The 21850-nt window shown below is 39.2% G+C and overlaps 1 protein-coding gene across 5 annotated transcripts in view; it reads right to left on the bottom strand.

Annotated features, from left to right (window-relative positions):
- The window catches only part of FNBP1L (formin binding protein 1 like), a 133349-nt gene extending 111898 nt beyond the window's left edge, over positions 1 to 21451 (bottom strand). For 3 of the 5 annotated variants that reach the window (XM_053214467.1, XM_053214465.1, XM_053214466.1), the window contains exon 1: positions 21183 to 21449. Coding sequence is in view for 4 of the 5 variants with exons in the window: in XM_053214465.1 (XP_053070440.1) it covers positions 21183 to 21206 (24 nt within the window). In the remaining variant the exon portion in view is untranslated. Of the gene's footprint in view, positions 1 to 21182 lie in introns of all 5 variants that reach the window. The other 2 variants (XM_053214469.1, XM_027058570.2) reach the window with 2 other exon arrangements.
- Between the last annotated feature and the right edge of the window lie 399 nt (positions 21452 to 21850).

Below are 21850 nucleotides of genomic sequence, written 5' to 3'. Positions count from 1 at the left end.
TTCTGTGTCTCCTTCTGTCTGCCCCTCCCCCACTCATGCTCTGTCTCTCAAAAATAAACATTAAAAATATTTTTAAAAAAAAAGAACTTATAGTCTACTAAGAGCTTAATAAATCCTTTACATAAACAAAAACAACTTTCATACTATTTGTGCATTAGTATTTAGATGTTGGTGTTTGATCTGATATGTCCTGTGATATTTTAATGCACTAATAAAATACTATTAAAATTAAAGAAATTAGAGGTATAAACATTGCAAAAAGAGAAGGCAGAGTGTTACTACCTGCAGATCTAGTATCTACAATACTTACAAAACTCAAGAAAATGAAAATAATACCACAAAAAATAGAATTCACTGGGTAGTAAGGAACAGATTAACATGGAGAAGTCACTTTAATATATACAACTACCAGTCAGAATTTTTGATTTAGCAATTATATTTCACAACTCTATAAAGTTAACAGCAAGCTATATTCCTTTGTTTCCTTTTACTAAACAGAATTACAGGTATTCTTAGGCACCACATTTCTTATGTATAGCAGGTTTTATACTTTAGAAATGATACTGATGGACTTTTATGCCTCCTCCTTCTTTATCTAGTATTTGTAACATATGTAAAATATTTCTTCAAATGCAATGATGGCTCAGAGTGTCTCTTTAATACACAAAATACTGTCTTTTAAATAATGAAATTTTTTCCAGAATGAGAATCTCAAATCTTTAGGGTTTCCAAAAGTAATGTTTTACTTCTTTCATTTCAAACTGTAACTCTATATAATTCCCTACATCTTACAGTTTTTTGCTTTTATGTTTATCATGATTCTAGATACCAAGAAACATTTAAGATAGGGAGAGGTCATTTCAGATTCTGTTCACTTGAGAAAACACAAAATGGCCTTGACTCTAGTCCTCCACGGAAACTGCCGAACTTTAGAATGCAGTTACTATCCTAGGGCTCAGAGGAGACACAGTGTTACAGTTGTCACTAATTCTTTATTTTTCCAGTCTCCTTGATAACTATTTTCTACTGAGGAATTGGAAGTTCAGAGAATGACATCAAAGAAATGAAGCCAGACATGGGAATTAGAAGCTGTGGAGAGAGGCAGAAGAAGCTAGATATAGAGTACATAAGGTAACGGCACCTGGGTGGCTCAGTCAGGGAAGCATCTGACTCTTAATTTCCGCTCAGATCATGATCTCGTCCTGAGAAACTGAGCCCAGTGTCAGGCTCTGCACTGACACAGCAAGCCACTTGGGAACCTTTCTCACCCTCTCTCTGCCCCTCCCCCATGCACACATGTTCTCTCTCTCAAAATAAACATTAAAATATATAGAGAAGGAGAAAGCACACAAGGTAGCTTGGAAAAAAATTCCCAATATCTACCTACTACCTTAGAACAAGGTCCAAAATCTTTAAGAATGATGTACAAGATGGGGCACCTGGGTGGCTCAGTCGGTTAAGTGTCCGACTTCGGCTCAGGTCATGATCTCATGGTCCGTGGGTTCCGGCCCAGCGCTGGGCTCTGTGCTGACAGCTCAGAGCCTGGAGCCTGCCTCGGATTCTGTGTCTCCCTCTCTCTGTTCCTCCCTCACTCACGCTCTGTCTCTCAAAAATGAATAAATGTTTAAAAAAAAAAAAAAAAAGAATGATCTACAAGACTCTACCAATCACCTTTCTAGCTTCATCTCACACCACCCTCCCCCTCAACCTGTAAGCCTCAGGCATAGTGGCCTCTCAGTAACTTTAATAAATGACTGACAGAATCACCCAGATAAGATTTTTTAAAAACATTCCCCAACACCACCCCATACCTAGTACATCAGAAGCTCTAGATGAGACCAGAAATCTGTTTTAAATTTTAATGTGTATTTATTTTTGAGATAGACATGGACAGAGCACGAGCGGGAGAGGGGTAGAGAAAGCAGGAGACACTGAATCCCAAGCAGGCACCAGGCTCCGAGGCAGGACTTGAACTCAGGAATGGTGAGATCATGACCCGAGCTGATGTTGGATGCTTAATCAACTGAGCCACCCAGGGACCCCGATCTCGTTTTGTTTTCAAAGAAACAGGATGTGTAAGAACCTCCCACAGAGAAGCCTTCTCAGACCCTTCAAACTAGGTACATCTATGATGTGATGCATTTCCACAGCACCTTGTATTTAGCACCCATCACTTATAATCACACTTATAATAATTTGCTGAATATATGTCTTCCCAGCAGGATGAGCTCCTTTAGAACAAAGACCATGACTGTGCTGTTTTCCCTCCCAGAATCACTGTCTACCTTTAATACTTCTCTGGACCCCGTAGACTACATCAGTGAGTGGGCTCCCTTGCTCTTTAACTTGGGCTTAACTTGTGTTCAGTCAATGGAAGGCACAAAAAAGATGAAAGTGAGGCCAAGGTTTTTATTCCTGCAGCTCTCTCCCTACCAATTAACAGTAAACCTCCTTTGTTCCCATGCTAAAGGTCAGATGCTATCAGGCAGCCCTATCTTAAAGCTCCTGATTAGGGGTCTAGTGAACTATTCCCTCTCCTTGCCCATTAAGACCAACCTAAGTAATAAAAGCTCCCAACTGTTACTAGCTCCAGGGTACTTCACCATCCACCTTGGTTCAGTTGACCATATGCCCACATCTTTATGAACAATATCTTTATTAAACTCTACTCATTTAACTTTTGTGCTATTTCCTACCAGGGCCCTAACTAATCTAATGTCCATTCAAAGACATGCTAAGTTGAGGATAAAACATTCTAATCAGCGTGGCAATCTCTACAAGGCAGTGTTAGACACAGTGCTTCCTATAAAGTTATCCACAAATGTGTGTTGATTATATGAATAACCCTAAGAAAGCATTCAGAAATGGTTACGTAAATTAGATCCATTAGAGGCACTTAAAAAAAATAATAATAAAGGTTTTGGAGTCACACAAAACTGGGTTCAAGTTTAGCTTTGGTGACAAAGGTTAATCTTTCTCATTAGTTTCATCTTCCATAGAATGGGAATACCACCACTTAATTAAACTAAGTTGTGGTACTGAAAAGACCAAAATAGTTCGCATGAAAATAAACAACCATTTACCACTGTGCCTGGCACACACATTCCAAATCCGAAGTTCCTCCCTTCCCCAAAGTCAACTCTTTCAAAAAGACATTTAGCCAAAATTATATAAAATGGCTCAAAATCACTTGTTAATTTAAACACTTTCCTTTAAAATGACTTATAAAGGTAACACAGCAAAATAAAATAATTTTTAAAAAGATAAGAAAATGGGGGCGTCTGGGCGGCTCAGTCGGTTAAATGCCTGACTCATTTTCAGCTCAGGTCATGATCTCATGGGTTCATGAGTTCAAGCCCCACATCAGGTTCTGCTCTGACAGTGCGAAGCCTGCTTGGGATTCTCTCTCTCTCCCTCTTTCTCTCTGTTCCTCCCCTGCTTGTTATCTCTCAAAATAAATAAATAAACTTAAAAAAAAAAAGATGACAAAAATGATCAAGGAGACATTTAAAATGATACCAAGACAGTTTGTAAACAAAATGCAGACAAAAAAAAAAATCCATACATTTGTTATCAGTGAACCAGAAATCTGACTGTAAGTTTTCTAGCAGCAAATTCAAAATGAGAAAAGTCACAGGAAACACTTTTTTTTTTCAGTATATGAAATTTATTGTCAAATTGGTTTCCATACAACACCCAGGGCTCATCCCAAAAGGTGCCCTCCTCTATGGAAACACTTTCTATAGAATAAAAAGCCTAAGAGAAATTTCTTCCACGAGTCTCATAAAGAACACACAGTAATGCAGTGGGCAATATTCTAACAAAGTCCTTATGATAAACTGGCGAACTGGTAGGACCTTCAAAAAATAATCTCTTTACACATACACTGATGACTGGCTTCTCAACAAAAGTAATAAAAGTAGTATAATATTCATGGTAAAAACTGAAGTCTCTGAATGTAGAAAGAGACCTGAATTCATATCCTAGTTCTGATACTTACTGTGATGTAGTTTTGAATAACACACTTAACCTGACCCCAAGAAGATACACTGCCTCAACATAGTAACCATTCAATAATCAATTATTCCTAGTATTCCTAAAAGCAATTCAATGGGAATGAAAAGGAAGTTATGATACAGTTCAAATACAAAAAGTTCTCCAAATGCCCTGGCTTAATATAAGTTGATTTTAGAGCTTGTAAAGCAATGTTCTCAAACTTTGGTATTATCAGAATCATCCAGATGTTTCTAAAATACAAACTCCTGGGCCTCATTCCTACAGATTCTGATTAAGGAGGTCAGAATAGGGCTTGGGAGGTTTGTTTTGTTGTTACTGCCTTTAAATTCCCAAGATGATTCTAATGATCACCCAGTTTAAAGGTCTGCTAATTAACAGCAATGTTTCTCAGCCAGGGGTAAGAACCACAATCACCAGCAAAGTTTTATAAAACTCCAGATGGCTGACCACTCAACACCACCACAACTTAATGAATCAGAATCTCCAGGCCAAACTGACCAAATAATCAACAGCTGAGTGAAATAAGAGAGAAGCTGCTGTTGTTCAAGTAAAGGGTATAAAAGCCACAAAATAAATCAATAACCTCTGGACTAACAGGAGTTGAATGTAGAAATGGATCAACATTTTACCTAACCAAGAAAATTAAAGATACAGGAAAAGGGGGAGGGGGCTAGATTCTTGACCTAGATGATATAGTAAAACTACGAAAAGGAAAACAAAAATGTGACTTCAGTTAACTATCTGTCTACAATAAAATGAGTAAATACCACTGCAGCATTTGTAATCTTGCATCACTACAAAATATTGCCATTATTATTCTTAGAACAGATCTGAAGAACAGCCAAAATTATCTTAGTTCCAGGCATTAACTAAATTCTGCAATAAAATTCGAACTTCAAAAGGTCACATATGAATTATACAGAAGTTTTCATTATTTTTAAGTATCTCTGGGACCTCATCTTCCCTGGCCTTTCATAGCTGAAATTACGGAGATGTAACAACAAAGTTTCTACCTGACAATGACAAGGACTGCCATCATGGTTAGAGCTAAGGGAAGCAAGCTAAGTGGAGTGCCAGTTAGGGGGAAAGTTTCTTAAACAAAAGACAAGTAAAAGAAAGCACAGCTAACAGTTGCACTTGGATTTTAAGTTTCTCAATCTAAATGCCAAAATCAAATACTTCTTAGTCTGAAAGAGTGGCTGACAAGTTCAACAAGAAATACCAAATATAAATACAGTATCTTCTTAGCATTGCAATTAAATTTCTTTTCTTCTCAATACTGGTTTCTATTTGTATTTTACTAATACATACTATCACAGCTAATTAACGTGAACATTAATATTTTAGATTTTTTTTTTTACTATTTATTTTTGAGAGAGAGTGTGTGAGAGAGCACATTGTGCTCAAGTCGGGGAGGGGCGGAGACAGAGGGAGACAGGATCCAAAGTGGGCTCAGTGCTGACAGCAGAGAACCGTATGAGGGGCCCAAAATCAGAAACTGTGAGATCATGACCTGAGCCAAGGTCAGGTGCCTAACCAACTGAGCCACCAGGGTGCCTGGGTGGCTCAGTCGGTTAGGCACCTGACCTTGGCTCAGGTCATGATCTGACAATTGGTGAGTTCAAGCCCCACATAGGGTTCCACACTGACACTGCTGAACCTGCTCCTGATTCTCTCTCTCCCCCTCCCCCATGCATGCTTCTCTCTCAAAAAAATAAACAAACTTAAAAAAAACTTATAAAAATAAATAAAAGTTAACTGAGGCTAACAGACATTTCTCCAAAGAAGATATATAAATGCACATGAAAAGATGCTCAACACTATTTGTCACAAGGTAAATGCAAATCAAAACCACAATGAGATATCACTTTATAACCACTACGATGGCTGTAATTGTCCATTAAGCATCCGACTCTTGATCTCAGCTCATGATTCCATGGTTCATTGGATCAAGCCCCAAGTGGGGCTCCACGCTAACAGCACAACTCTGCTTGGGATTCTCTGTCTCAAAATAATAAATACATGTTAAAAAAAAAAAAAGATGATACCAAGTTTTGGCAAGGATGTGAAGAAATCAGAGCCCTCCTATATTGCTAGTGCAAATGCAAAACATTTTGGGAGTTCTTCAAACAGTTAAACACAGAGATACCATATGACCCAGCAATTCCACTAAGTATATGCCCAAGAGAAATAAAAACATACATCCACACAGTTATCCACAGATGTTCATTGCAGCATTATTCACAATAGCCAAAAGCAGAAACAACCCAAATGTCCATAAACTGATGAACAGGTTAATAAAATGTAGTATATGCATACAGGGGAATATTATTTAGTAATGAAAAAAGTGAATTTTACTGATATATGCTGTAACACAGATAAGTCTTGGAAACATGTTTATTGAAAAGTTCCAGTTACAGGGGTGCCTGGGTAGCTTAGTCGGTTAAGTGTCCAATTCTGGATTTCTGCTCAGGTCATGATCTGACAGTGCAGAGTCTACCTGGGATTCTCCTTCCCTCCCTCTCTGCCCATTCCCTGCTTGTGCTCACGCTCTCTCTCTCTCTCTCTCTCTCTCAAAATAAATACATAAACCTTAAAAATAAATAAATACTATTACAAAAAAAAAAAAAGTAAGTTCCAGTTACATATCACCACATATTGTAGGGTCCCATCTATGTGAAATGTCCAACAAGCAAATGCTTAGAAAAAGCAAGATTAGTGGTTTCCTAAAGCTAAGTTTGGGTGAGAGAGAGAAATAGTTACTTCTAATGGGTACTGGCTTTCCTTTAAGGGTAATGAAAAGTCAGAAGAAAAATCAGTAGTCAAGGGTTAGAAAAGAGGAAAAGATGAACAGGTGGAGCACAAAGGATTTTTTAGACAGTGAAACTACTCTGTATATTTGAAGGGTGGCTATGTCATTATACATTTGCCTAAATCCATAGAATGTACAGTGTCAAGAGTGATCTCTAATGTAAACTATGAATTTGGGTAATAATGATCTGTCAGTGTGGGTCCATCAACTGTAGCAAATTTGCCACTCTGGTGGAAGATGCTAATAAGGTCGCTACGCATACCTGGGGGCAGGAGACATACAGGAAATCTCTACCTTGTGCTCAATTTGGCTGTGAATCTAAAACTGCTATTTAAAAAGAAAAAAAAATCAGTAGTTGGACAGGGGAAGATCAACAGAGCACAGGGGTTTGTTGTTTTCTGGGTTGTTTTTTTTTTTTTTTTGGTGGAGGGGAGTAAAAATATACATAAGACAGTATTTACCATCTTAATCATTTTTAAGTGTACAATTCAGTGTTTTTAATTCCATTCATATTGTTGTACAACCACAACCACCATCTACCAGAACCCTTCTCATCTTCTAAACTAAAACTACACCATTAAACAATAACTATTCATTCCCTCCTCCCCTCTGCCCTGAGCAATCATTCCATGTTCTGTCTCTAGGCTATTCTAGGTACCTCATGCACTGCAATTACACAGTATTTGTCCTTTTGTGGCTTAGTTCATTTAATATAATGTCCTCATGGTTCATCCATTTTTGTAGAGTAGATGAGCATTTCCTTCTTTTTTAAGGCTTAATAATATTCCACTGTATCCACATACCATTTTGCTTATCCATTTATCTGTTGATCAATACCTAAATTGCTTCTATCCTTCAGCTACTGTGAATAATGCTATCAACATAGACATATATATCTCTCAAGACCCTGCTTTCAGACCACCTGGCTGGCTCAGTCAATAAAGCATGTGACTTGTGATCTCAGGGTTGTGAGTTCAAGCCCCACTTTGGATGTAGAGCTTACTTTAAAAAAGGAAAACAAAACAAAACCTGCTTTCAATTCTTTTGGTAAATACCCAGAAATGGAATTGCAGGATTATATGGTAATTCCATGATTAAGTTTCTGGAACCACCATACTGGTTTTCCATAGTAGCTGCACTATTTTACATTCCCACCAACAGCACACAGGGTTCTAATTTCTTCACATCCTCACCAACACTTGTTTTTTTCTGTTGTTTTGATAGCAGCTATCCCAATGGGTGTGAGATAGGCCACAGGGGATTTTTAAGAAGTGAAACTATTCTTTATGATCTTGGAATGGTGGATATATAACACTACACACCTGTCAAAACCTGTAGAACTCTACAGCACAAGAACAATCCTTAGTCTATACAATTTTTTTAAAAAATTACGAAGAAAATCAAAGGATCCCAAGAAAGAATACAGACTGAGATAAGAAAACCTAACTGTAAAAAAAAAAAAAAAAAAGAGAAAATCTAACTGTAGTATAAATGTATGAAACAAGCTCACTGAAGGGGATGGGGGAATAAATGGTGCTGACCTAACTTTGAAAATGCAAGAGTCTGTAGAACTAGAGGGAAAAGGAACTGCACGTAAGAACTCTACTCTAGCTGATAAAGTTGTTCCCCAGAGGGCTACAGATTATTAACTCTGATATTGCTACACTACATATATACTGAAAAGGAACAGCAGCCAAAGGGACTTGTCCCAGATAGGAATTTATAGGTCAGCAAGGAGAAGGGGCTAAAAGGATAATGTGCAAATGGATTCAAGTTGGAGACATTAAATATTTAATATAGATACAGGTGGTTACATACAGAAATATTTACAGATACAGTGCATGTACACAGCTTAGTATATACACATACATCTGTTTTATCAGCTGAGAGAAACTGAAAGAATAAAACTGCAGTAGTAAGCACATCTAGCACCTATATCTTGGTCTCTAACCCCACTCTCCAATGAAAGGAACCAGAGCTGTTTGGAGAAATGGCTGATTCTAGGGCTGGGACAGAAAACAGGCAAGATGAGCCTGTACCATCTTATAGTACAAGGAAGTAAACAAGTTCTTTTAAAAAAAATCCTTACTAATGGAGATATGTACAGGGGCACAGCAGCCAACTAAAAGTGTTCTCAACGGCCAAAGCTGGAACAATCTGAGCAACAAAATAAATGAAGAAGTATTGGATTATATCCTTACTAATATAAACAAATAAGGGAGAAGAGATAAATCTCCTGTGCAGAATAATTCCAAATAAATTATGTAGATACTCCAACCCTAAAAAAAGGGAGCATAACTCCTTTCCCTTTAAGTGTAGGATGCATATAGTGACTTCCTTCCATAGAATACAGTATGGAAACAGAAGAAAAAATAACTTTATAGTGGAGAAATCCGATAAACACTACTTCAGCCAAGTGACCAAAATGAGTACCAACAATAAATCCTGATAATCTGTACCTCTGAAATGATGTGATGAAAATGGCACATGCTCATCCTTCCCAAAACCCACAACCTCAGTCTGATCACAATAAAAACATCAGGGATGTCTTAGTAGCTCAGTCAGTCAAGCATCCAACTTTGACTCAGGTCATGATCTCACGGTTCATGAGTTCCAGCCCAGCGTCGGGCTCTGTGCTGACAGCTCAGAGCCTGGAGCCTGCTTTGGATTCTTTGTCTCCCTCTCTCCCTGCCCCTCCCCCACTCGCACGCACTGTTTCTCTCTCTCTCTCAAAAATAAATAAAACATTTAAAAAAATTTTTTTAATCAAACAAATTCCAATAGAGGGGCATCCTACAATATATCTAATACTCCTCTAAATTCACAAGATCATCAAAAACAAGGAAAGTCTGAAAAAATGGCAGATAAGAAGTGTGTAAAGAGAGGGGCACCCGGGTAGTTCAGTCGGTTGAGCATCTCACTTTGGCTCAGTTCATGATCTCACAGTTCGTGATTTTGAGCCCTGCATCAAGCACGCTGCTGTCAGTGCAGAGTCCACTTTGGATCCTCTGTCCCCCCTTTCTCTCTGCCCCTGCCACCCACTCTAAAATAAGCACTTACCAAAAAAAAAAAAAAAAAAAAAAAGTGCCTAAAGAGACATGACAACTAAATGTAATGTGGACAGAAGACATTAGGTAAAAACTAAGGAAATCTGAATCAACTATGGATTTTAGTTAACAATAATGTATCAATTCTGGTTAATTTTAACAAATGTACCATACTAATGTATCAATTTAAAGAAAGAAAAAAAAAAAACTGCCAGTAACTCTAGGCTGATGGCCTCTTACTTCCTGGAGTCAATTTTATAGCCTGGTGGTATATCTAGGTGACTAAGAGACCTGCGCCATTAAAGGAGATTTTTATTGTTTCCAACATCCACGAAAACTTTCTCCTCACAAAAAAAACTTCTGGACTTCTATTTCAGTACCCTTTCTTCAGTCCCTGCAGTGCCTTCACTCAGTCTGAGGTTAGGTCAACTTCAACAAGCCCTCACCATCAATTCTAACCATTTTATGCAAAACACCCATCTATTCTGGCAGGTGATGTCACCACGGCATAGTATAGCAAGCAAAAGGCAGCCCACGAACCCCAGGTAAGACACATAAGCCCCTCATCACCAAGCCTCTTAAAATTATGGTGGGCCATGCTGGACTCCTAAAGACCTTAACTCTAAAATACCTGCTTTGGGGTGCCTGGGTGGCTCAGTTGGTTAAGCATCCCACTCTTGATTTCGGCTCAGGTCATGATCTCATAGTTCATGAGATCAAGCCCCATGTTGGGCTCTGCTGCTTGGGGTTCTCTCTCTCTGCCCTTCCCTTGCTCACACACTCTCTTTCAAAACAAATAAACTTTAAAAAATATGTATCTGCTTCATCACTAATATCACTACCTTTTCTTAGCCCCTTTTCTATTATTCAAATATCCATAAATACATATTTGTACACACATGTTTTGCTTCTACAAAGTGATCATTAGTTCCTTCGAGACAGACACCATAAATTCTGTATTTTGGGGTACATTAAAACTACTCCCCTTCTTCATTTCTAATAGAACCCTAATTTTGTTCAGGTGGCAATTTGTCCAGCTTTGAACAGTGAAACCTAAGGGGAAGTTTGTTGTAGAAACTCTGGGAAAGCTTTTGCCTTCCTGAAAAAGAGGCAGATTTATCTGATGTTGTTCCTCTTTCTCTTACTTTCCTTTTTTTTTTTTTTTTTTTTTTTGGACTTACATACAGGTTTGATAGCTGGAGGTACAACTTGCAACTCTGAGAGAAAGTCCAAAGCATTTCCACAAATGCTGATCCTGAAAGTGCTGAGTTCATGAACCCATGCCAGTGATTGCCTATCTCCAAATATCTTCTTATACAAGACAAATATTTATTTCAGCACTTGTTTAAAAAAAAAAAAATCAAGTTGCAGCACCCAGCACCATAAGCAACAATGATAACTGTGACTTCAAAAGAAAGACTTACAGTATACCTCCTGAGCTTTCACAATAGGATTGGAAAGGAGGCAGAAGCTCTGAACAATCCTAGGGGGAACTATTAAGCAAAAATCACTTACAGGGATCAAAAACTTTAAACAGCCTAAACCCTAACCTTACAGGTAGGGCATATCACAGCTCAGTATGCCCCAATATTGACAGACATCTTGCCAGGATCCTGGGATCACAAAATATTTAAGGAAAGTCTTGAACATAAAAAACAGGAATGAAAACTAGCAAAAACGGAGAAAAAAAGCAACTTGGAGGCTACAAACATTATGCAAGATAAGAAAACTAAACACAATAAAACAAACAAAAAAAACACCTATTTTTGGTATACAAAAAGAATTAACAGAAGATATTAATCCAAAACCTAAGTAGAGGATGCTATGAAGAAAGTATATTCAGAAAACAAACAAAGGTGCCTGGGTGGCTCAGTTGGTTAAGCATCCAACTCTTGATTACAGCTCAGGTCATGATTTCACAGTTGGTGAGTTCAAGCTCCGCTGAGTGAGCCTGCTTGGGATTCTCTCTCTCCCCCTCTCTCTGCCCCTCCCCTGCTCATGCTGGAAGGAAGGGAGGGAGGAAGGAAGAAAACAGCTCTTGGAAATTAAAAATACAATAGCAAAATAATTAAAAATTCTGGGGCACCTGGGTGGTTCAGTCAGTTAAGCATCCAACTCTTGATTTCAAGTCAGGTCATTCTCACAATCATGAGATCAGGTTCTGTGCTGATGACACGGAGGCTGCTTTGGATTATCTTCCTCTCTCTCTCTCTCTCTGTCCCCCCTTTCCCCCATCTATCTCCCTCTCTCTCTCTCAAAATAAATACATAAACACCTTTTAAAAATTAAAAACTCACTGTAACAACTTTCAGTTTCTAGTAGTAGCAGGCTAGATTTTTCGGATCAACTTTCACTATTCCACTGGATAAAAACTTTAAAATATGGATAAAATATATTTCAAAAATATAAAGCATCAAAGACAAGCCAAGATAACAAGGAACTACAAAGTCACAAGTGAAAAATTCAAACCAAAAAGGAAAAATAAAAGCATATAAGCTACTTTTACCCTGAGGATGTTTGTTAATCCTAAAAATCAGGATCTTTGTTTTGATAACATAGCACAAAATGTGGGGACAGAAATCAAAATCCGACACCTACACAAGGGAATTTCAAGCTCTGAATTTGGTTTAAGGTGGTCTCAGACTAGGAGTGACTCCAGGCACATAGAAGAAGAAAATACAAACCCTATACATAACATGGAATACCACAAACTAACCATAAAAGAATGATTCTCACATACAACATGTTAAATGAAAGAAGTCAGACCAAAAAAGAGTATATATTATTCATGTGAAGTTTTAAAAAATCTACAAAAGTAATCAATGGCAATACAAGTCAGAATTGTGGTTACTTTGGGGTGGATATTTACTGCAAACAGCATGAAGGAAACTTCTCTATCTTGATCTTAGTGAGAATTACAGGAGTATGTTCATTTTTCTTTTAATCTTAATGTTCAACACATAAGATTTGTACACTTTAACGGCTAAATGCTATATCTTAATAAAACTTTAAAAAATGAAGGTGAAATAAGGGCATTTTCAGATTCAAAAAGTTAACAAATGTTAATTATATTCTGCCTTGGCAAACAGTAAAAGATGTTCATTTAGTTCATGGTCCAAGTCTAGAAGATTGATTCAAAAGTTAAAGTTTGTGTCGGGGCACCTGGGTGGCTCAGTCTAACCGGCTAAGCATCCAACTTCGGCTTAGGTCATGATCTCATTGCTTCTGAGTTCAACCCCTGTGTCAGGCTCTGTGCTGGCAGCTCAGAGCCTGGAGCCTGCTTCAGATTCTGTCTCCATCTCTCTGCACCTCCCCTGCTCGCACTCTCTCTAACATAAAATAACATAAAATAAAATAAACCAAAAAGTTTTAAAAAAAAAGTTATGTTTATTCAAAAGCTATTTACTTACCATAGCTATTTCAATAATTTTGATTTTTATAATTTGCGATGGAAAAAGAATCTCAACTAAACACCACTAATATGTCAAAAATCTCTCAGAATCAACTTAACATTTTTACTCTCTAAAAAGTAATCTTTTATGCTTTCCCAATTCATTAAGTTTCAGAAAATTTACATTTACATTATTCTTACATGACCACCGAAGAGAATGTTCACTGTTGTCATTTCTAAAATCCAAAGGATCATAAAATATACCACAAAAATAATCATTTGGGGGTGCCTGAGTGGCTCAGTGGGTTGGGTAAGCATCCGACCCTTGATTTTGGCTCAGATCATGATCTCACAGTTCCTAAGATCAAGCCATTTATTGGGCTTACGCTGTCAGAATCCCCAGCTTGGGATTCTCTCTCTCTACCCCTCTTCCTGCTCACATGTACTCTCTCTCTCTCTCTCTCTAAAATAAATAAATAAACTTATAAGAAAATAATCATCTGTACTCAAACAATCAAGGAAATGAGAACTCCAGGCCTAAAAGAGAAAAATTTCATATGAAAGGCACAATTAAATATATTTCAAGATTATAAAAAGGATCCCTAAAAGGGTGCCTGGATAGCTCAGTTGGTACAGCACTGACGCAAGATCATTGAGTTCAAGCCTCACGATGTGGAGCCTACTTAAAAAACCAACAAAGGATCGCTAAAGTTAAATAAGAAATATACATGCTGGGGAAAAAAGCCAAAATACCCTTAGTATTCAACACATTAACTGATAACAGAATTACAGCAATTCATTGATTTCCTTGTTCAACAAATAGTTCTGTGCCTATTTTATGCCTATTCTTTTTCTACAAAATAGGTATACAGCAAGGATACAGCAGGAACAAAAGAGATGACTCTCACTCTAGAAACAACAAAAAAATGGTATGACTGGAAAATCTGACTAAACATTTATATTTCTTCTAATTATGACAAATATATAATACTAATATTTCACTTATTTCATGAGGTATTGTGAAAGTCTGAGGATTAGTCCTCTATCAAGAACTTAAGGAAAAATTGTTCCTAAGTCCCAAATATTAATAAATAATTTGGATTCAATAGCGACATTTTACAAAAACTTTTATTCTTATTCTAAATTTGTTTCTCTTGGGCTCTGTACAAATTCTAAATGCTGAATCCCACATTACAAAAAGCAGTCAGAGAGCATCTTACAACACCTTACAGCATCTATCTACGCTTTGAAAGAGGTGGTTTTAAGGAAGTAGTGAATGAAAACCCTGTAAAAGTAATCACAGAATACAACTTAATATAGGAAAAAAGGAAAATGCTGAAAAGCGCAGGTGACAATATTAGAATTAACTGTATCAAAAGATTATTTTTAAACACAATTTGCAATTTTAAGGCATCATTTACCATCAATTAAAGGTGGTATCTCAAAATATTCTAAAATATGTTTGATATTTAAGAAACTTAGTGCATAAATCAAGCACACTGGGAGGATGATCAAAACTCAACCTCAGAGAAAGCACTGGAACAAAACTGATACAGAAGTAAAAATATTAATTCATATATCTAGGGTAATGTAAAAACAGTGTAAACAAAATACAGAAACAACATATATTTTAAAAATACAACTGATATCAGAACCAATAACACATTGTTAAAAGAACACCCTTCAAATATTCTTGAAGAGGTGATAAAATCAATAAACTTTCATCTTCTAAAACCCAGAGGGATTCCTCCTCCTGCCACCAAAAGCTTCGGAAGGAAGAAATAATCCCTTCTACTAACACAAACTAAAACTTCCTTCTGTGGATTTTTAAATAGTCTAAAGGTTGAGTTAATTAATGCTAATAAATAACTTCTTTCTCACTCACTCCATGAATTTGAATCCAGCATTTAGACACACCTACCTCTCAGCCTGGTCCCAATCTACCCTGCATCACTACTTCCAGGCATCCTAGAATTCAAATTCAAGCCAAACCTAACCATTACATTCAGGTCAATCCAGCAAACATTCACTAAAGATCCTAGTAGTGTCAGGCTCTATGCCAGGCAGTGTGCTGATGATAGGGAAGAATAGAGCAATGAATCAGACAATGATTAGGCAATGATCTCTGCCCTCTAGGAACTTCTCAGGAATCTCCATATGCAAAACCTTCCTTATTCCAAACCCCATGCCAAATCTTTTTTGGTATGTCTGATATACATAGCCTAAACTAATACATGGAACAGTTTTTGCTTCCTATGAAACAAAACTTAGTATATAATCTTTTCCCACTAGTTTTTAATACAGTGCAGGTATGACTATGTTCCCCAAAAGAGTATTTTTCTGTTTTGCTATTGAGCTAAAAATGTTTGAAGACTAATAAATAAAATAGCACTTGTAGGTGCCCTAATTATAAACCATTCATTACTATTCTCTTGTCCTATTTTCTGCCTGCAAACAGGAGCCGATACATAGGAAAAAGTAGGTAAAATAGGTTTTTAAGGGTTCAGCCAAACCCACATTTATAGATTGGGGGAAGGAGAAAGAGAGTGAGTGTTCCAGAATAAAGGCAGGGAAGGGGAGTGGAACTGAGTGATTTAAGTAGCAAATGCAGAGGAGAGAGATTGGTTAGAGGCAGTTCTCCAGCTTCCACCGTATTAGGACAGAATGGTGGCATAAATAGATGACTTGATTGACTCTCAGCCTCCTTAACTAAGAACAACAGTCGTAAGACAATGGTGAACACAACAAATTCTACCAACAAGAGGGAATACAATGTAATAATATTTATGGGTGCCTGGGTAGCCCAGTTGGTTAAGCATCCCTCTTGATTTCAGCTTAGGTCATGACCCAAGGGTTATGGGATCAAGCCCTGCACTGGACTCTGCACTAAGGGTGGAGCCTACTTGGGATTCTCTCTCCTCTCTCTCCCTCTGCCTGTTTCTCAATCGTGCTCTCTTTAAAAAAATAAAAATAAAAATAAATAAATATTTATACCATGACTATTTTCCCAAAGGTTTGAATGTACAAGAAATAAGTATAACATAAGTAGTAATCCATAAGAAAGAGATTATCCAGAATGTGTACTCTGGAGAAAAGGAGGTTTAAGAGGAACTGATCAACAGAAGACATTCTGGACAGTGATACCAACATAGAGGAGTGTCTGAGTTAGGAAAGAGTATCACCTCAAAAATGGCTCTAAGTTTCCTCACAGCAGGGCCAATGTTATAAACCTTTCTAAATTTCACCATGCACAGTGCTTCCCTATAATGGACACTCAATAATTTTTTTTTAAACTAAATTCCTACAGTAATTTCATGGTCTTTAAAAAAAGCAACACCATTCACATTAATTAATTAATAAATTGTTTTCTTTGAGGGCACCTGGGTGGCTAAGTTGGCTGAGTGTCTGACTTCAGCTCAGGTCATGATCTCACAGTTCATGGGTACAGGCCCCACATCGGGCTCTGTGCTGAACGCTCACTCAGAGCCTGGAGCCTACTTCAGATTCTGTGTCTCCTTCTCTCTCTGCCCCTCCTCCACTCACACTCTGTCTTACTCTGTCTCTCAAAAATAAATAAATAAATGTAAAAAAAATTTTTTTTTAATAAATTGTTTTCTTTGTCAATCTCCTCTACACAGGTGCACCGATTTTCTAAAAAATGTGAAGTAATCTTCAATATTACAAATACATTCTAAACATTATAGACTATAGTGGGACCAAACTGCTTTGTCCTAGACAAACCCATTACTGTGGCCTAAGATTTCATCAGCTATTTTTACAGTCACATCACAAACCTATGAGTCAGGTAAAGTCAGAAGAAATACCTTTAGGTCAGTTTTTCCCCAATATAAAAGTTTTTTACCCAAACACTAAAACTTAACTTCCTAATTTTGGATTCAATTTGTTTAGACATTCTTAAACTATTACCTAGACCATTTAAACCATCATCACCTACCAAGGCCTTCAGAACCATAAAGACTTCCTCCAGGATGCACTTTTTAATCAGTAATCAATACTCTGCATAACAGACTATTAATTCAATGAGGCAAAACATGCATGATCGCCTATAGGCATTGTTTCGGTCAGTGAAAACAAAGATTAATCCAGTTCTATACTCCAGGACTCAAAGTCTAGTACACTTGCAGTGTAGGTATTAAAATAGAAATGCTATGTAAATGCTATGTGGACAAAGATAAAGAAGCATTAAGGGTTAAGATTGGGAGTTATCCACTGAATCTATCATCCAACCCAAATTTTTCAATTTCTTCCAAAAGGAGCATGAGCTTTGTCAAAAGCACTTAGCTAATAATTTAATGAAAATAACAATGGTTTTTAAACTATACACTCTTGGGGTGCCTGGGTGGCTCAGTTGGTTAGGTGTCTGACTGTGGCTCAGGTCATGATCTCACAGCTGGTGAGTACTATCCCCTCGTCAGGCTCTGTGCTGACAGCTCAGAGCCTGAAGCCTGCTTCAGATCTTGTGTCCCCCTCTCTCTCTGCCCCTCCCCCACTCATGTGCTGTCTCTCTCTGTCAAAAATAAACGTTAAAAAAAATTTTTTTAATTATACACTCTTAAAGCTAAGGGCCAAAAATCACACAGACCAAGGAAACTAAGGCACACACTCACAATCCATACACAGATTTTTTTGTTGAAATTTGCTCCTCAAAAAAACAAGAGTATCTCCTAATAAATAAAATGTACTGACTAAACACAGGACTTGTCCAATCTCTAATTTTCTCAGTTTTAAAAAGGGCTAATAATTACAAAATCTGTGCTTTGTGAAGTCACGAATTCATACTTGGATTCTTTTTGATCCAACCATTCTTCCTGTGATAAGAAAATCAACACAATAAACAACACTTAAGATGCCATCTTATAACTGGGCCACCTGGGTGGCTAAATTGGTTGAGTGTCTGACTCTTGATTTCAGCTCAGGTCATGTTCCCAGGGTCGTGGGATCAAGCCCCATGTCTGGCTCTGCACTGAGCATGGAGCCTACTTGGGATTCATTCTCCTCTCCTTTCATTCTCCTCTCCTCTCCTTTCATTCTCCTCCCCTCCCCTCCCTCCCTCTGCCCTTCTCCCCCACTCACGCTCTCTCCAGCTCATTAAAATTAAAAATTTTTTAAAAAGATGCTGTCTTATAATTATGTTGCACCCTGAAGAAATGAAGATACTGTCATCTCTTTGCTTCATATAACCAAGAACAGAGAACCCAAAACTAAGTCTCTAGTATAAATTCAATGCTTACTTAAAATGCTCATTTGGAACACGTGGAATCCCTTGAAGCACAGCTCAAATCTATTACCAGTTAATTCATATCCCCTCACAACCAAACAACAAAGTCTGACGTAACCCACTTAGACTATCATTTTTAGTTGTCCCCCAGAGTCAGTGTTAAAATGGTTCTCTATTATTTTATCCTCAAATTTAACATAAGACTTAAGCATTAAAATAGCAATGAAACTCCAATGAATAGAAGAAAAAAACTTAAGTTTGAGTGCATAACTGTATTCATCATTTTTTTGGTAACAACATGCTCCCAATAATTAAACCTTTGGGATAGTAATGTAATCTTAAACATGAAATAATAGAACTGGTTTCTAAATTCAGAATTTCAAGAGAATTTCCCCAACCTCAAATTCCTCAATGACAAGAGCACAGTATAGGTGTTTGTTACAGTCCACTGGAAGCACAATATCCTTATTCAAAACAGAACAGTAAAAACAGGAAGTCCAGTCAAATTTTTCTAAGGTCTCTTCTGGGTGCTAACAATAGACCTCTACACCAACTTCTACTTTATCTAGAGTTTAAGCATCCAGATGATACTAGTTCATTCTATATCATTTGGTTTCTCATAAAGGTTTCCCTCAAATCCTAAAACCACTAAAAAGTTTAAAACACAGTGCATTAAATTTTAAGAGAAAACTTAATTTAAATTTTTTTTTCATAATTTCCAAAAGGATACAAAATAATTTTTATAGTTAGAACAGAAATTCCCATCTCTTCTACAGTTAACCTTTCCAAACTGAGAAACTATTCAAAAGCTGAAAATAAATAATCAAAATACAGGAGATAGTGGGAGATTGCTAATCACTTTTGAATGCATTATATTCTTAAATTACAAATAAAAAAAATTTTAATCACATTTTAATCTTGACTAAAATATTTGGTTTCTCCTTAAAACTTTTTCTACAGTATGATAAAGTGCTTTTTTAAATCTAAGAGTTAAATCTAAATACTATTACTCTACTCTTCCAGTGTATACTTTAAAAAAAGTCTGTGTACATTTTGGTTTCCTCTGAAACGTGGATTATTTACGTAAAAATAAAAATATTTTCTAATTATAAATATAAATAAAACTATACCCAACTACTTTAATTGATAATGCACTACAGTCAATTATAAAATGTACGAAATCAAAGGGAAAAGGCCAATAACGCCTGAGAATCTAACTAACGTGAAAGGTTAAATTTTACATAATTCATTTACTACATAATCCTTCCTAATGCTAGAACAGTCAATGCTATCTAAGAAATGAACGTCTGAGATATTTTCTTTTGGGTGGTGTGTTTACAGATTTGGGCAAACACTTGTCCTGAATGTAGCAGGAGATTCCTGGGCTGGCTAAGTGTTCCAACTAGATGAACTCTAAAGTCTCTTTCAGTTCTAAGATTCCCAGTCTGTGAAAAATAACCTAAGAAAGCATTTTGCCTTTCAATTAACCGATCTACCTTCATTCCCAGCCAAACTGCTCCTTTAAAGACAAAAAAGTTCTTCCCGCCCCTCTGCAGTGGTTTCACGAGATCCTCGTTAACAAAAGGCACGAAAAATGTGCACAGGTGGGATAAAAAGGGGAGTGGCTTGAAGCCAGGCAGCTCTCAGGACAGCGCCCCCACGCCCCAGGTCCCTCGGCTGCACCTGAGAAATCACTGCCCTCCACACCTCCACCCTTCCGAAGCTACGTCGCGAGCGAATTCTCCGATCTATTACAGCCCACCCGCACCTTGGTCAGTCATTGGGCATTGTCTGCAGCCTTTAGCGCCCAAGAAAGACAAGGAGGAAAGAAAGAAAAGGGGGAGAACGAGTGAGAATAAAGAACAGCGGAAAGGGAAGTAAAGCAATCGGGAAGCCCTACGCTCCTTCAGGCAAAATTGGCTTCCCCATCGACCCATCAATTTAATTCAGATCCAAAAGCCACCCTCCCAACCCAAGGTAGCAGCCGGGGATGGCCCAGCCCAAGTCCCCGAAGTCCCCGAAGCTACGCGCGGGTCCGGGGCACACAGACTGGGAGAGGGAAATGGGCGTGTGGGCTGGGCCTGGCTGGCCGGAGGCCGGGCTCGGAACAAAGCCGCCAGGCTCCCCCTACCTGGGGCGAGGGCGAGGGCGGTGGGCGGCGCCTCGAGGCTCCCCGCACAGTCCCGGCCCGGCGACGCCCTCGCCCCGGGGACCCCTGCCCTGGCTGGGGGCCGCAGCGGGCCCCCTCCTCGTCAGAGAACAGCGCCCCTTTGGGACAATGGGCCCCCTCCCCCGCCTCCGGGCGAGGAGATACAAAGAGAGAAGAGCGCAGCCCGGCAAAGAGCCAGGCGTCGGAAAGTGAAGGCGGAGGAGAGACAGGGAAAGGGTGAGGATGGCGGCGGACGCGGGAGTCCGCGGGCCGCTCCCTCAGCCGTCCAAGGCGCTGCCTTCAGCTCCGCCGCGGCGGCAGAAGCGGGAGCGCAGACCAGCAGCCCCTCAACCCTGGCGGAGAGGAACAGGGATCTGCACACAAAGGAGAGGGACCCCCGCCATCCGCTAGCGCCTGGGGCAGGAAAGCCCAAAGAGCTCTGGCCGCCGACGGTCAGCTGCGCCTGACCAGCCTGCGCCCCTCGCGCGCTGTGGCGTCCGCGCGGGGAGCCCCTCTATCGGACTCACCCACAGCTCCGTGCCCCAGCTCATGGCGGAACTTGAGGCGACTCCAGCCGTCTGGCTGCTCTGCTCTCCGTCCGTCTGTCGGCTCTGCCCTTAGTCTGTCCGACTTCCCACTAGCTGCCCAACGGGCTTGCGGCTCCACGGCTCTGCCTCCGAAGGTGCCGCGACTGCCGGGTTCCCCAGTGAGTGAGAAAGACTAGACAGGAGAAGCCGCCGCCGCCAACGCCGCGTCCCCGCCTCCCGGAGCCGGCAGGGAGGGGGCCCGGGCCGAGGGGAGGCGGGACGCGGAAAGGGGAGGGGGCGGGGCGCGATGCACCCTGGGATCGCGGCGGACCCGCGCTCGCCTGGCCTTTGCCGGTAGAGTATCCTAGCAGAAGGGTCTCCAACCTGCCTGGCTCACTCGATAGGTTTCTTCCTACCTGCCGCCTGGGGCTTGGACAGTACCACCCCCGCCGCCACTCTCATCTCTGCCTCCAAGATGGAAAGGGAGAGAAGGGAAACACTCCCACCTCCCTTCTCTCCCCTGAGACCCCTTAGATGAGGCAACTCCAGTCGCCCTCCCTTCCTGCTTGTCGTTCCTCCACCTGGGAGAAATCCTAACATAGAAACCTTTTAAAAATCCTTGGGTTTACATAGTCGGAGATTTGTATTTTACTTATTTTTTTTAAGTC

This window comes from Acinonyx jubatus, chromosome C1 (assembly GCF_027475565.1).
Source record: "Acinonyx jubatus isolate Ajub_Pintada_27869175 chromosome C1, VMU_Ajub_asm_v1.0, whole genome shotgun sequence".
In the NCBI taxonomy this organism is placed as follows: Eukaryota; Metazoa; Chordata; class Mammalia; order Carnivora; family Felidae; genus Acinonyx; species Acinonyx jubatus.
This window is presented reverse-complemented; position numbering and strand designations above follow the sequence as displayed.